The sequence below is a fragment of the Hirundo rustica genome, chromosome 16 (assembly GCF_015227805.2).
Source record: "Hirundo rustica isolate bHirRus1 chromosome 16, bHirRus1.pri.v3, whole genome shotgun sequence".
Lineage (NCBI taxonomy): Eukaryota > Metazoa > Chordata > Aves > Passeriformes > Hirundinidae > Hirundo > Hirundo rustica.
The window spans coordinates 11831887-11848684 of record NC_053465.1 but is presented as its reverse complement, the minus strand read 5'-3'; the positions used below and the strand labels follow the sequence as shown (position 1 = coordinate 11848684).

Sequence of the window (16798 nt, the reverse complement as noted above, 5' to 3'; positions counted from 1 at the left end):
GCTTCTGAATGTGCAAAACCACAGGAGACCACAGGCACCGGGTAACCAAGTGGTCACCAGCCTTTAATACCTGTCCCTCTCCTTCCTCACACTGCAGAGCAGAACAGCACGAGGCTGAGAGCACTTGTCAGCTCCCTGCTCCTGCCCTGCCTGGCATCCTGGGATGGAAGAGACTCTGCAGAGCAGGAATGGGGCTTGAGATCTCCAAAACAACAAACTGATCACCCTTCCCAGCATCTCCCTGCAAACCAGCAAGTGTACCTGACAGGGATGAGTCAAATTCTGCTTTCAAGTCAGTCCTTGGAATGGAAAAACAACTTCCAGTGACTCTGAGCACACCAAGTGCCTGAGTACCACAGTGCTCAATCTGCTGACTCACAGCATCCAGGAAAGCACACCCTACCCATGCCTGAAGGAGGTAGTTTGCTGTTCTCAGATATTTATTTCATCCCTTTGGCACAACCGCTCACCTGGGAACTACCTTGGAGATTTCACTAGTAATGAACAGGATGGAGGATACAGCACATGTGTACAACAGATACACTCAGGACAGAAGAACCTCAAGATATGACAGAGGAAAATGGGCCTTGGCACACACACATAGAGCCCGAGGTAACAAGTTTTAGACCATGATCCCTGTGTTTTCCAGCCCCTCAGGCCAAACTGACAATCTCAAACCCTTCAGCAGGCATCATCTTTGTATCTCATCTGCAATCTACAGCAGGAAATTCAGAGCAGTTACATGAAATCAGTTAATTTTAAACCCACCATGACCTTGCTCCAAACAGCCCACAGCCAAAGTTAGAGACTCCATCCACTTATGGAGAAAAGTCAGGGGGCTACACCTGAGGAGAAGCTACAAGTGCCTCCTGTCCCAGCCTGTGCGTAATATCTAAGTGCCCAAAGACAGTGGCTGCTTGCACTACCACGCAGCACTAACCACACTGCTTGGTGACTGCCCAGAACTGGGAGAGCAAAATTCAAAGAAGCCAGGAAAGCACATGCCTTGGACGTGCCTGAGCTACTACACTACTCCCTGTAGTCCCTGTTTTATATACCTAGTTTAATATCATGTTTCTATTGATGCTCCCCCCACCCCCAGTCCTGCACTACCCACGCAGCTCAGTCATCCCCATGATGCAGGGATATTCCTCTTTGGAGGGATGAGAAATGCTGTCTGAAGCTCTCAATTTTGTCACCGTCTCCCACACTGACAGATTTCACAGAGCCCACCAGAAAAGAGCTACACTTTCTGTGATGGAATCTACAACTATCATTGCCCTTGAAGAAGGCACAAGATTTAAGGCTTTGTAAAATACTAATACATTCAATGTAATTTATTACCTATTTTAGGTGCACATAATGTGCCTGATTTCCAGAAGCAGAGCATTGTACTGCTCAGCAGTGCTTCCAAAATAATTAGTATCTGCCAAAATGAGCAATCTATCCCTCTGCACACACACAGGGAGATGACACGGATTGCTGGGGAGGCACCTCAGAAAGGGCTGAGGGGGCCACCCCTTTTCCCATGGAGAATCCCCATCAGGAAAGGAGCTGTGCTGAGCCTGGGTAGTGCTGTGGGCATGAACCAAACCAAGCACACACTTCCAAATGTGGATCAGTAAAAGGAACCTTCCCAGTGGTGAATTTTGTTCTTCAAACAAACTGTGATTTAGGGATGTGCTCGCCAGAAGAGCATGGAAAGAGGCTGCACCACTGGAAGGATAAAGTCATCCTGGAAGTTATCAAAGAACTGAACGGTCAGTTTGGATGCTCCAAAATCCTGAAGGCAGTGGGAACAGCAGAGCCAACTGCATCATGTAGAAGCTGGCTTCAATTAAGCACTTGGAAAGGTGGGATGTTAACAGCCAGCATCCTCTGCCACAGCATCTGTGCATATGACAGACATGTGAGGCTGGTTTGTTATCTTCTATATTTTTTAACATGCTGTTATAGTTGTTCGTTTTTTTCTTATGTAAAGTTTTATTGGAAGAAACCTCAAGGCTACAAGGTCCTAAATCCATGATTACATTTTAAAGTCAAATCGTATAAAGAAACCCAAACCAAATAAACCACACCTTCTAATTTTGTATTTGCATGTCGTGTCTGTTCTAGGCCCAGAAGAGGAACCATAGGCACTCATTATTTTGCTAAACAAAGTTCTAATAAGCTCTGGCAGCCTTTACTATCTTTATTGCTCCTTTCTAGATGTGTAATACCATATGCCAATAAAAAAGCAAAAAATGAATACACTCTCCCAGAGATGGCAAAAGCCAGGAGCACCTGGCTAGAGGGACTCTGAAAACAAAGCTCTACCTCCTGTCCCTGTCCCACCAGGCACCACCAGCACTGCAGCTGGGGTAACTGGTTTGAGAAACAGAGGCACATCTTACACACAGAACAGGCCTCATCCAAATACTTTCACACCCCAGGGTCTAATTAGAGAGTTTTGCAATAGGTGGTGGTGTTTTTTTTTTAATTCCCACACGGTTATATTTTTACCTTCACCGGCTGCCCAGGCTGAAGTTTATATAAGATAATTAACAAACACTTCAGCACAGAACTAAGGGCTGTCTAAGTGACCTAGGCATGTCTACAGCAGGGTGGAGGAATACTGTGCTCCTGCCCTAATTAACCACCCCTCACAAAGTCCTCAGCACTGTTCTAGGTCCCTTTAACATCCCAGTAGCTGGGCCAGTCCATTTCCCCTGCAAGGCCCACGAGAGTCACCACAGGTACCACCTGCACAGCAGCCACTGTTACTGACCTCATCCTTTGCACACCATTGTGAAAGAGATTTGACTTTTGAGAGCAACACTTTATAAGAAGTATTTCCTGGAGCTTCTGTTCCTTCTTTTAGGCCACATCAGCAATACCAAGCAGAGAAAGAGGAATCAGAAGCAGTGAAAGCAGAAATATTTGTAACGTTCACAAGCAGCCCGAGATACCCTAGTGAAGCAGGGCAACAGGGAAAAATCCATGTTTCCTACACACTCAGGATGGCCATTTTGAACTACACAGCCCTAACAGCACCATGAGGACAACACCACGACAGCAAACGTCACCTATGTACAAGTTCTGCAGCATTAGGCAATCCCATCTACTGCCCTTTGTGCTGAAAATATAATTCCATGTGGCTTGGGATTAGACTCTCCGAGTGGAGCCAATCTGGGCAGTCCTGGACTGCTGGTGGTGCAGGAACCTTTAGTGCAGCTTGGCCCTAATAAACCCAAACGAGCTGCTCGCTCCTTTCCATCCAGTGCAAGACTGGAGACAGCCACAGCCAGCAGTTCTGAGTTTTGTAAGGACACGTCGCTTCCCAGAGACACTCGGCAATGCCTCCAAACATTTTTCAACTTTTCTCTAATTACCTCCTCTCCGAAAGCAAAGATCATGGTCCTGTATCTTTTGAGAGCTCTCAGAGCTGGGCAGTCAACCAAACCTTGGTGTAAGTTCAGCACCTTTCCCATCTAACAGGCTACAGGCTTTCTTAGATGCAATCTAGTGGCTCAGGTGTTCAAAAACGGAAAGAAACCCCCTCTTCATCTTTCATAGACTTTAATTTATTTTTCGGCCTTTTATACAGTGTGACAAGTCTCAAGTATTTTAGGGAGCCAGGCTCATTCCAGAGTGCTAAACACAAAATGTGAGAGGACAAGATGAGAGCAATTAATTACTGTTTTGCTTTTAAGAAAACCACGTGCCCAGAGAGGAGTAATTTTATGAGCTGTAACCCTCAGCCCCGCTTTCCCAAGCCCTCAGTGCCACAGGTTTGTCACAGTGTGCCTCTTCCATCGCTCCCACTGGCATTCCTAGCTGACAGCTCCACACTACAGTGCCTGGTCACCTGTGACAGAGCCACGCTAGGACAGTTTGTCCCAAAACACTCAGGGGAAACTGTGCTAAGGAGGAAGAGAGACTTTTCTTTTCAGCACAGTGAACACCATGACTGACAGCCACCCACCATTTTTGTATCCACCCCAAACATTTCTCAGCATCACAAATACCCCCAGAAAGGCTGCCAGAATAACCAACAAGAAAAATGTACACCAAGCCCAAATTAAACCTGTGGGCGGCTGCCTCACTGTCACACGAAGATTTACATGCACGAAGAACCCAGTCCCTCAACAAACCCCAGCACCGGCTGCCAAATGGCTTTGTTTGCTGGCACACCTTCACCGGCAGGAGCTTACAAAGGAGATTTCATTCAGAAACTGCAGTCATTTTACATCAGAGTGAGATAGAGAATGTATTTAACTAGCAGGGAAGTAAACACTTTCCAGCATTTCACCTGTGCCTTATCAATATGATTATCTTCTAGGCAGTGTGTGTAATTCTTTCACTGAAGCACAGGGCTATGGATAGAGACTCTAGAAACTCTTTGAAGCCAAATTTACAGCCAGAGCACACCGGTACAACCATGTTCCTTTCAGCAGCGGGGTGGCTCCTCAGTCAGCTACACCAGGTGACTCAGGGGGACCTTCAGCTGCACAATAAATCACTTAAATAGATCAGTGATATTTTTATTGCAATGACAGTAAGATTTCTCCATCTGCTCTGCTCAAGGGACTCACCATATCCCAACGAGCTACTGCACGCCTACCATAGGGGTACATTTAATTGTGCTTCTGCCCTGCCACACACAGTCATAGCCAGCTTACATGAATACAAACTCAAGGGAAACAGCAAAGTGCACAGGAAAGCCAGGCACAGCTCTGTCTGAGGACACAGCTGTGCTGCCAGCTGAGCTAGTTCAGCAGGAGCGCATTACTTCTGGAGCCTGGACATCACAAGTGAAACCTACTTTGCATCAACATGAAAATTAAGTTTTACAAGGACTTTAACACTAGTAACAACTCTGGTAAAAAACCAGAAACATACTTCAGATAGGGTTAGAAGTAACTTTTCTTCTCAAAGATACAGACGCCAGTCTTTCTGAAAGCACCTCACATTCACGTGCAAGGAATCCACATATAAACTCAGGTATTAGGAGAACCTTTCTGCCATAGGAGTGGAAACTTGCCAGACCCATAAAACATAAACACGGGAGCTAATGGGGTTTACTAGCTTTTATCTATCGATGTTGGTTGTTCCTCATCCCGTGCCTCTATCCACATCTACCTCCTTCAGCAGGGACTGAGGCACCTGCCTCACTCCTGTCTGACAGCTCGGAGCTCTCGGCAGGTACAACTGCAGAGGCAGAGCTGGGAGTCGGGCGCTCCCCACTGCTACGCCGGGCACTTCAGTGCATCCCAGGAAGGGCAGAGAAGCTTCCCGAGAAGGGCAGAGAAGCTTCCCGGCACAGCTCTTCCCAAGGACACCGCAAGCAACACACGTTGAACCCATCTAAGGATTAGCCCCTCTCAGGTTTTATGTTTTCATTCACCTCAGTAGAAACTGACATTGTGTGTACGCTTTAGGCTGCTATTTACACATCCCCTCCACCACAATAAAAACGGAAACTTACCAGTAAAAAGCAACTTTGTCCCCAAGCTTCTTCTCATTGACATTTCTGTCCAGGAGGTTGTAGCAGATGTTGGTGGTCGCTCCTTTCATCCACTCGATGAAGATCTTCCCCTTGGTCACATCGAAGTTGTACTTCAGGAAGGGTCCCGTGTGCTGACGCTTCCAGTAGAACTCTTTAGCGATGTCTCCCCAAAATTCTGCAAAAGGCAACGGGCGCCGGCGCCCCGTGAGCGGCAAACAGGGATGAGGGCAACGGGGATGAGGCAGGTAACACCCCGTGGGCACACCCCCCGAGCACCCCACACGCGGCGCTTCGCGGAGGGCTCCCCGCGCTCCCCACGGCGCCGCGGGCACCCCCGGAGGGCCCGGGGAGCCGCCGCCCCGCCGCGCCGGCCCCGCTCACCGTGCGGCTCCTCCACGGAGCGCTGGTACAGGCGCTGGTAGTGGGGCAGCGAGGGGACGTGGGCCGCGGGCAGCAGCTCGGGCCGCGGCCGGTAGAGCCGGGCCTGCTCCCCCGGCAGCACCATGGCGAGACGCCGAGGCTCTGCGCGGGCGGAGGCCGCCCAGCCCCGCTCCGCCGCCGCGCCGAGCCGGGGGCGGGCACGGCGGGCACGGCCCGCCCTCACGGCGGAGCGGGCCGGCGGCCATGTTCCGGAGCGGCCGTGCGCCCCGCGGGCGGGGCAGCGCGGCCGGTGTGGCTGTGTCTCTGGTGTCCCGCTGTCAGTGTCATCTCTCGTAGCAGCGTTCCTGTGTCAGTGGTGTCCCTTTGTTTGCCTTGTCCTTTCTGCCAGCGGTGTCCCCCTGTCAGCCGTGTCCCCTGTGTTAGTGGAGTCCCCCGTGTCAGTGGTGACCCCCTGTCAGCCAAGTCACCCTGCAGTCATGTACCCTGCCCACCGTGTCCTCCCTGTCAGCAGTGTGTCCCTGACCAGCGGTGTTCCGCTATCGGTCATGCCCCGTCTGTGGGTGGTGTCCCCCTGACAGCCCTGTCCCGCTGTCAGTGGTGTCCCCTGTCAGCCTGTGACCCCCTGTCCCCCGCCATCAGCCCTGTCCCCCATGCCAGCAGTGTCCCCGTTTAACAGTGCTGCCCTGTCAGCCACCTCTCCCTCCTCAGGAGCTGTGTCCCCTCCGTGCCAGTCCCTGCCACTGCCAGGCGGAGGGAGCAGCCCAGGGCACTGTCGGTGGGATCCTCCTTCACCAGCCCCAGTTCAAGCCAGCGGGATGGCCGCACTCCGTGCCTTGTCCCGCTGCGGAAAACAACTTTCGTTCGGAACCATGACCCTCCACTTCCCCTGCACTGAGCTGTGTGCCCACAGCGAGCTGTGGCAGTTCACGGAGCACCTTCCTCCTGCAAAAACTTTGTACATATCCTTTCAGGTAGTGAGAAATTAAGCATTTTTTAAACTTTTTTTTTTTCACCAAGAAGGCAGTCAAATGCTGGAATGGGAGCCTAGAGTAGGAGCATGGTCACAGTCCTTAGACACAGAATTCAACAAGACAAGCCCCTGAGTAGCCATGCCCATTGGAGCAGGAGGCTGGAGCTGGGATCTCCCCAGGAGCAATGTGATTCCAAGAGTCTGGTCTCATAGCAGGAATTGCCTGTGGTTGTACCTCCTGCAGCAGGCCCCTTGTCATCCCAGTCCTTAACATTCCCTGCATTGAGCACAACTGCCCAAACGGCATTGCCTGCCCCTATGACGTTGCCTGCCAAGAAGATATTTCTTAGGCAGGCTGCCAACACCTCAAATTCTTTTTCTCCACTAGGGAATAGCACCCCTTTGAGCAAAGTACTGCTGTGCCCAGGCAGCCACCTGCCCTGGGAATTTTGTGCTGGTTTGGGCCAGGGCCAAGGAGCACTCAAAAGATTGAAGTCCATAAACTTGAAGTTGGCACAGTGTCAGCAAGCAGGTATAGCCTACTCGGGTATCCTTGGATTTTCCATGCTTTTGTGCACTCCCTGGGAGTGTTGCCCTGCCAAGACTGGAGGAGAAAACAAACTTGTGGAGTGGTGAGCATCATCTGCCACTCCAAGCAATGTTCTCATCAGCAAAGAGGCCAGAAACAGTTCTACAGACAAAAGCAGCAGCACTGGTGTGCATTTTTCATTAAGGATGTTCCCTAGTTTGGAAGGGCATGGCTGTGCTGCAGCTCCCTGCCCTGGTGTCAGTTTGCTCCCTGCCCACACTGCTTCAGGGCAAAGATTCTCCTGTGACCCCATTTAGGAGGACACAGCTGGTTTACTCTAAGGTGAAACCCTGGAGTAGTTCAGGTGATACTACTCTCCATGGGCTGTGTCCAATGTCCAACTCCGGAGATACTCTCTACACACCTCCAACATGAGCTCAGCAGGATTTGCATCCCAAATCTGTCAGCCACCCTCACACCATGGTGTAGCCTGAGTAACAAAGCTTCCTCAGCCACCTGCTATAAAATCCCTGTCCTGGAAAGCTACAGTGTGGCCTCATACTATTCACTTCATTGTAAAAAAAAAATATATCTATATCTATATCTATATCTATATCTATATCTATATCTATATCTATATCTATATCTATATCTATATCTATATATCTATATATCTATATCTATATCTATATCTATATCTATATCTATATCTATATCTATATCTATATATCTCACAGGAAGGTCAGTGTGCAGGGTCTCGATCTCCATCACATGGATGAAGGTGAAGTCTCCAGCACAAGTCCAATCCATCCAGATGCCCACTTTTAGCACATTCCTTTTTGAACTTTCAGCCTGGGATCACCAGTTTCTGAGCCCAGGCTTTCTCTGTGGGTAGACCAATAAGGATACAGCCAAATCCTGCAAATTTCCCTTGACCAGCCAGCAGTATCTTTATCTCCAAGTGCCCTATTACAAAAGGTGAGGTTTTTTTTAAGAAAAAGTCCGTTTGGCTCTGTAGCCTGGGCTCTCAGACAGGGGTATTTTTGAAGCTCCTCAGAAGCTGTGGGAACTGTACTCCAGCACTCCCCTTGGATCAATGGTCCATGAGTTTCTGCGTACATTTGGCATGTCATTTAACCCCAGCTGGAAACCACACTGATCCTCTCCTGAGAAGTGGGACAAACCAGCACTTCTAATGTCCTTCACAAGCCCCCTCAAGCTGATAATTTTCTGTTACGATTTGCTAACCTTCAGTTCCAGCAGCCTGTGTCCCAGGGATTTTGCATTTACCAGGAGCTCTCTAACAAAGCCTCTGTCCCCCTAAGTGCCAGGATGGGGGCTGTCATTCACCCCACTGCTGGGAAAGGGCTTTGTTACTCTCCTTGTCACAGGACAGTGTCCCAGAGCCCAAACCATGAAGAGGTGGTTTGCAGATCTGGGAGGCACCCTCTGTTTCCCTTCTCACTGGCTTTTTGCTTTCAGTGATTTGGCCAGCTGAAATTCCCCACCAGCCTCAGTGACAGTATGATTTCTGTCCAGCAACTGTTGCCTGTGTGTGTAGGACATTCCAAGCCACGAGGCTGGGGCAGCACCATGTCCCATGAGCCCCACAGCTGTCCTTCATCCAGCATTGCCCAGCTTGGGCTGCTGCAGCCAGGGAATTTTGTTCTTGTGCTGCAGCTGTCCACAGCTGTGGCCCAGGAAGCTGCCTGATGGGGAGAGAGTGCATCTCCTCTTAGAAAGCACTGGCAAAGCAGAAAATTCCAAATAGCCTCCTATAGTTTTCCCTGCTCTCTCCTCTTCCAGTAACTCTCCAAGTTGCTGCGTTCAGGGTTGTGAACCGCAGAGGTGGTACCATCAGTCAGATCCCCGTGGCACAAACACAGCCCTCCTCACATTTTCATTTCAGTGTCTCACAGCTGAAAAACCACAGAATCATGGAATGCTTTGGGTTGGAAGGGAATGTAAAGCTCATCTCATTCCAGCCCCCTGCCATATGCAGGGACACCTTCCACCAGGCCAGGTTGTTCCAAGCCCCGTCCAACCTGGCCTTGAACACTTTGTTGATATGTCCAGGCTTCTCTTGGTGATTTTACAGGATCTAGGAAAGGGGCTTCTCCTGTGTGACCATGCTTTGCTGCTCCAGCTCCTCTACCCCAGGGCAGTTTGCATCCAGCTGGGGTCCTGCTCGGGGAGCTGGTGGGGCTGGATACTGCAGGGCTTGCCCTGAGCTTGGCTCCCAGCTCTCCTAACTCCCAGGCAGTCCTGAAAAATCAGCTCATTGTAGGCCCTTTATTTCCCTCTTCCTGTAAAAGAATAAAAGTACTTGAAGTGGATATATTAATGTATATTAAGGTCTCTTGAAGTGACACAGAGTTGAAAAAAAAAAAAAAGATACTGGCCAGGATATGTGGTGTCTTGCTCATACTCTGCTTGGGACACTCTGGAAACTTGGGATACTCTGGAAAGAGTTTCTCTAGTGCAGCACCCACAGCTGCTGAGCTGCTGTGGTGGGACCCTTCACTGTATCTTCCCTGACATGAAAGATCTCAGTCTTGGAGATGCTGGACGTGGGGGAAAGAAACAGGAAAGTGTGAACTGGTTTGTACACCTCAGACCTTCTGATCCTGGTGGGGTGAGCAGGAGACAGCCTGACAGGGGAAACTTGTGCTAATTTGGACAAAGCACTGCCCCAGGTGAGCCTGTGACTTACCTGGGGGTCCAAGTGGGGTCACAAGGCATTGCCTTCTGACTGGCCTTATTGCCAATAAATGTGGGAATCACATCCCCATTCATGCAAGTCACTGAAGGAATCAAGCAGGAAGGATGCAACCCACAGCAGTGGAGGAAGGAACAGGAAGGCACAGAGGTGTCTGAGTTACACCAAGGCACCAGTGTGGTGGCTGAGGCTCATGGGCTTGTGGAGGACAGCAAGCCACCTCCTCTCCCACTGCCTGTCCGCTCCTCCCAGAGCATCTCCTGGGCAGGGCAGCCTGCACCAGGGCCTGGTGAGGCAGATTCAGCAGCTTGGTGATACAGCTGTCAGTGATGCTGATCAGAGAAGGTATCTTTTTATTATGGACTTTATTCTTGGTGAACTAATCACAGCACAAACAAGTTTGTGCCTTGCATGGTCGTGCCAGAGGCAGTAGGAGCCTTTATCAGAATATCCCGCAGTGGGAAGGGAAAGATTTCTTTAACCACAGGCAAGGGCAGAATTGAGAGGCAGAACAAAAGAGCAAAGGATCTGGAAGGAATCACAAGTGACACCAGTAAAAACTCCTGGGACTTGCAGAGCAGAGGTGAGATGGAGTGGGAGGCACAGGAGATGGAGTGAGCGGTTGTGACAAGGTTGTGGATCTTTCTGCTGGGCCTTTCTGGGCTAATTTTCAGCACATGGCCAGACTGGACAGCCCTTCACTTGTGCTGAATGAATCAGCACTCAGCAGCAACAGGGTTAAACACCGGGCTGTACTGTCTCCCGACTCAGGACACTCCCCCTCCTCGCTGGCTGCAGAGGAAATTTTAATCAGCACCGTGATAAGAGCCCTTCAGTCCTGCTGGGAGTTATCAGCTCCTTTGTTTGTAAATGTAACTGCTCAATACCAATACACTTGGCTCTGGGTTCTGGCACTTCTCTGCTCCACAGCCCTTTGGCTCAGGCTGCTCCCTCCAGCCGCCCGCTTAAGCAGGGTGTTAAAACAGGCCAGGTTGTGCTGAAAACAAAGATCAACCCTGAGCTCTTTCCTTTCTACCCCTGCTGACACTGGGACAGAGAGCTCTGAATTTGAGGTGGTTTTAAGCTTCAAGGAGTAGCTGATGAATATCAGAGCCTTGTAATTTAGTCCTCTGCAGAGTACAGACAATATATTCATAATCATTCTATATGGAGATGAGCTAGTAACGCAATCAGGCTTACAAATCAAACCCAGGAGACATGTTAGTGCTGTTTGCCTGAGCTTCTCGAGCGATCTATCCACAGGAAAATGTCTGTCTGACTCTTAGATGGGGCCAATTAACTTACAAAGATGCTCTCTCCTCTCACAGCGGCTCATTTGTTTACTTGGGCTCTGCCAGCTGGTGCTATTTTCATTCTGGGAGAGGGGGCCAGGTCGGTAAGAGATTTGTTGGAAGCCTGGGCTGCAGAGGAAGGGAAACTGAGCTCAGAAGAGGCAGCGCCTTCATCAGCAGCACAGCGAGGATGTTGGGTTTTAATAAACAGCTTCCCTGTGTGAGCTGTCCTCAGGCTTCAGTGCGTGTCCATTCACACCCATAAACGTGGCTGCCTCCTTTTGTCCCTGTTTTATTGAGCAGGGAGGGATAGCTGGAGCTCTGGGTTAGGCTCGATCATGCCCAGGGCGAGGCTGTGTGGACACAGGAGTACATCCCACACTCCAGCCGCTTGGGAAGCAGCACCAGCGCCTGGTGGGGCTGTGAGGGTGATGCCAGCACCCAACAAAGCAGCTCTGCTCCTGCTTTGCTTCCTTCTGGCTCGGCCACATCCTGCCCCAGGCCATGCGGGGATGTCCATGTGCTGGGGGCAGGAGGGGAGCTGCTTTGGCCGAGCAGGATTTAAGGCGGTGCAGCCAGGCAGAGCTGGGAGCAAAGGGCTGGAGCAGGGCCAGCGCGGAGCTGAGGTCGGCGCTGACACCAGAGGGTGGTGTGGTCTCACGCTGGAAAGTCACCGCTGGAGACACATCCCTGCTCCAACACATTTGTAAAGGAGAGGACTTGGAGACAAGCTCACGTTTATTTTTTTCATAGAGATTTTTAATGTTTACTTTTTCAACAGGTTTAAATTTTTGTTTTCTACAATAATTCAATGTAAAAACCCCGGTACAATATACAACAGTTTGAACATTTGGAATAAGAAATCCAGCTTGGGGAGACACGTTAAGTTCAGCTAGCTCCTAACACAGGTAGCAAATCCCCTCCACCCTCCCCCAGATTTACCAGCCAGGAAGGCAAATGGGCGGGAATGCTTTACAATGTCCCTGCAGTGGGACAGCCCCTCACATCCCTGTCCCCTCCATGGGATGGCTGGGAGCCTCCAACATGGCAAGGAAGAGTCTTCGGTGAAGCGAGGCTGGTTGGCCCTTGTGCGTGAGTGATGTGGGGTGCTCGGGAAAGACCCTGTGTCCGGGTCCTGCAAAGTTTGGAGCTCCCTTGGGATGGAGAGGGGACCTGTCCTCCCCTTGGCAGCGGTGCCAGCAGCCTTGTGCCCCAGTGCAGCCATAGGGCTGTTGGAAGGGGTTGGCTGTGGTCCTGCAGGGCCCAGCCTGAGGAGAGGAGAACAAGGATGATGAAAGATCCTGGCTCTTGGGTCTGAGGGGAAATCTCAGGGATCACTTACAGGCCTGGGAGCTGGCAGCTTTTTCAGGAAGCCTCTTTGGGATGGCCCATGGTACTCAAGCAGCCTGGGAATAGTTCTGCTTGAACAGCCTGGAGTGGTCCTGCTCAAGCGACATGGGGTGGTCCTCCTTGGGCAACGTGGGAAGGTTCTGCTCCAGCTACATTGGATGATCCTGCCCAAGCAGCCTGGAGATGTACTGCTTGAGCAGTCTGGGGTGCTGCTGATCAAGCAGGGTGGGATGGTCCTGCTCAATCAGCATGGGATGGTCCTGCTGGGGTGGTCCTGCTCAGGCAGCATGGGATGGTCCTACTGGAGCAGCATTATGGTGGTCCTGCTCAGGCAGCATGGGATGGCCCTGCTTGAGCACAGTGAGATGGTCCCTGTGGACCATGGGATGGTCCCTGTGGAGCATGAGGTGGTCCTGCTGGAGCAGTGTGTGGTGGGTCTGCTTGAGTATCATGGAGCAGCTGCACATGGCAGGGATAGATCTTCCTGTCCTGCAGCATCCCAAGCAATGCATTCAAAGCCATTCCTGGCTTTTCTCGCCCCTCTTGGAAATCCTTCACCGCTTGAAGTGATCCAAGGGAATCTAGTCAAGCTTTAGTTATTGCTAATGTTAGATCAGGACATTGGTGACTATATCTGGCTGAATTACTGAAACCTTCCAAGGGCAGACGTCATCCCCTTTCCCCCCATGACCAGTTCCAGCTGCACTTGCCCTAGGGAGAAGGGTTTTCTGATGTCAGGAAGAGCCCTTCCTGTGTGCATTGGGGTGGCTGAGCTAAAGTGGCTTTCCTGGGTCAGTAAGGGATGGGATGTAAGGCAGGAGAAGTGGGAAGAGAAGCAGAAAATTGCAGCTGGAGTCAGATGCGCTGGGAGTAAAACAGTGCAGGGAGGAAATGGGAGAGGTCAGGCTGGGAGAAGATTGGAAGTCAGGACAGAGGTAGGAGATGAAGGAGAATGTAGAGAGAGAGCCATGAGGTAAGAAAGGATGGCTGGAGATCAGGGAGGGGTGGAGAGGGAAATCTGTGAGGTTGGTGGGACACTTAGAGGAGGATAGGAAGGTGGGGAGAAGTGGAGGAGCATAAGGAGAAACAGGGAAACTGTGGGAGGCAAATGACAGGATGGTGAGATAGCCAGAGGTCAAGTGTGACAGGGACAGGGCAAGAGGTGAAACTGCAGGAAAAGCATGGGGAACAATGGGAAGTGAAGGGTCACAGGAAGGACTGGGGCAGAGGAAGAAGTATGAGATAGAGGGTGAAGGAGATGGAAGATGGGGGAAAGGACCATGAAGATGAAAAGTGAGGTTGGGGAGGATGAGAACACTGGGCAGATGGCAGGAAGTGGAGGGTGGGAAGGACAGGCAAATAGTGGGTGGTGTGGAGCATGGGGAAGGATGAAGGACAGTGGGAAGTGGAGGATGAAGAAGGTGGGCAAAATGGAAAACAAGGAGAGATTAGATGGCAGGTGGTAGAGGAAAAGATGGAGGGGAGATGGAGAAAAAGAGGAGTGATGAGAAAATAGTGGGCGATGGACATGGATGACAGGAGGAACAGAGAGACACTAAGGGGACAGAAGAAAAAGACTGGAGGGCAGTGGAGGAGGATGAATGAGGAGATGGGAAATAGATAAGCACAAAGAGGGGATTGGAAATGTGGAGGTGGAGAAGGTAAATTTGGGTGACATTAGCAGTTGAAAGGATGGTGAAATGGTGGAAAGTGAGGGTGGATTTTGGGATGGGGAAGTGAAGGAGGTTGAGAGAGGAGATAAGAGAGAAGAGGATGAAGAAAGATGTGGAGAAGATAAGGAATGGAAGAGGTTAGGGTGAAGGTGGGAGCTAATGGAGGATAAGTAGTGATAAAGATGGTAAGATGCAGAGAAAAGTGGTGGTGGGAGCTGAAGAAGACGGTGAGATGTTCACATGAATATGAAAGGAAAAGCTGGAGGCAAAGCAAGGCAAGGATGGATGGGGAATAGTGAGGGTGAAGAAGGAAAAAACGCAAGATAGTGGTGAATGAAGATAAGGAACAGGATATGGTGAATGAAGGAGCAGGTTAGAGGGATGGGATGAAAGTGTGGCAGGAAGACTGGAGGGTGGGATATGGAGAGCAATGGAGGAGCACAGGAAGGAGGGATGGGAGGTGGTGGGTGACAGAGGAGAACAAGGCGGGATGTGGTGTGGTGTAGGATGCAGGAGCACAAGAGGGTGGGAGGGGAAACGGTGGGTAATGGAGGAGCACAGCATGGCAGGGAGGGATGGGACACAGCTGATGAGAGCACACTGGAAGGAGTGTGGAAGGAGGGATGGGATTTGAAGAGGGAGGGGTTGGAGGTGGTGAGTGACAGTGGAGCACAAGAAAGGACAGCACACGATGGAGGATGCAGGACAGGAAGGAGGGACAGGACATGGTGGCTGATGGAGGAGCACAGAAAGGAAGGACGGGACCTGGTGGGGGATGGAGGAGGGTGGCAGGGAAGGATGGGACACAGGAGATGACTGCAAGGAAGGAGGGATGGGTGAACAACAGAGGAGCAGTGGGAGAAGGGTTGGGACAAAAAAGAAGATATGGGGGTATGGTGGGTGATGGAACATGGGAAGGGGGAATGGGATGGAGTAGCAGAGGGAGGAGGAAAGAGGGCTGGTTGGGTTAGGGCTGATGAAAGAGCACAATAAAGAGGGATGGGACATGGTGGATTAAAGAGCAGGGATGAAAGGGATAGGACATGAAGGATGATTGAAGAGCAAAAGGAAGGTGGGTTTTGGTGGGTGATGGAGAACCTCAGGGTGGGAGGCTTTAATGGACTGAACCTTAGGGGAGGCTGGGACCAGGGGATCACAGAATCATTAAGATTGGAAATGATCTCTGGGATCACTGAGTCCAGCCGAGGGGCACAAGGGCAGGAAGCCTTGGGCAGCAGAGGAAGGGGCATGTGGGTGTGTGTGCAGGCTGGGATGGGACAGGGCAGCCACAAGCAACACCAGCATCACAAGGACAACGCAGAGCTGAGGGGAGCCTGGTGTGGGGTGGCAGTGCTGGCAGTGAGGACCACTGACAAGGAGCCCTGGTGGTGTGGCACAGCTGGGGTCAGCACGTGGGCATGGTGTCAGGGACAGACAGGTGGGTGAGGAGAGGGTTGGGGACACCACGTGTGGGCTGGGCAGCAGGCAGGATGGCAGGAACAGCGGGACAGGATTGCGTCACCCCACACCTCCCTCTGCAGCAACACTGCCCCAGACAGGACAGGCAGCACGGTCCCCCCACCACAGCACACGAAGGCAGCACCAAGGGTGGGGGTGAGGGGTTGCAGGGCCTTTATTAATCACACAACAAGCAGGCATGACACAGGGGTGCAGGATGGGGCGGGCAGAGAGCCTGTCATCAGGGCAGGAGGTGCCCTTCATACGACCTTGGCATGGGCTGGTGAGAAGAAGCAGGAGGACAGGCAGGGGCAAGTGTCGCTTTGCCCAAAACACCTTGAGTTTCACCCCAGGCTGGGCACTGGCATGTGGACAGGGGCAGAATCCATGGAGGGGCTGGAGTAGAATCAGCCACCTCCACACCTTAAGCAAATTTTCCCCACAAATTCCTTGCCGGCCTCATCTCAGCCCCCCTGGGAAATGCCCAGCACCGTTATTTACAGAGTAAGACAGAACTGACCAATATTACAAATAATTAAAAGGCAGTTGTAAAAATGAGAAACCACATTCCAAAAAGTAGAGAGTCTTTTAAAAAAACCAAACCAAACCAAAACCCCGATTATCCATGAAAATGCTAAAAACCACCCCGAAAGGATCTATGTACAGCAGGAGATTGCCCGTGGCAGCGCTGGACCCGACTCCTCCGTGGCAGGCAGGGACACAGCCCGGCCCCGGCTGCTGGTGAGGGTGGGCAGCACCTGCCCTGAGTGTCCCCCAGCTGGGTGACAAGGGACAAGGGTCCCCCAGGGGCCGGCCGGGCGCCGCAGGAGCAAAAGGCCATCGGTGCTGGGCCTGCTGGGCCCCGGTTGATGCTGGTGTGTCCGGAGACACAGGCAGTGAGTGGCTGTCCTGGAGATGCCGACGGAGGCTGCGACGTG

The 16798-nt window shown here is 51.5% G+C and overlaps 1 protein-coding gene across 2 annotated transcripts in view; it reads right to left on the bottom strand.

The window, feature by feature from the left end:
• Window positions 1–6019, bottom strand: part of ACSS2 (acyl-CoA synthetase short chain family member 2) — a 30889-nt gene extending 24870 nt beyond the window's left edge. For both annotated transcript variants that reach the window (XM_040079902.2, XM_040079903.2), the window contains exons 1-2: window positions 5870–6019; window positions 5468–5663 (exon numbers count right to left, since the gene is read on the bottom strand). In XM_040079902.2, the coding sequence (XP_039935836.1) occupies window positions 5468–5663; window positions 5870–5993 (320 nt within the window). In that variant the 5' untranslated portion in view covers window positions 5994–6019. The remainder of the gene's footprint in view (window positions 1–5467; window positions 5664–5869) is intronic.
• Window positions 6020–16798: the final 10779 nt, after the last annotated feature.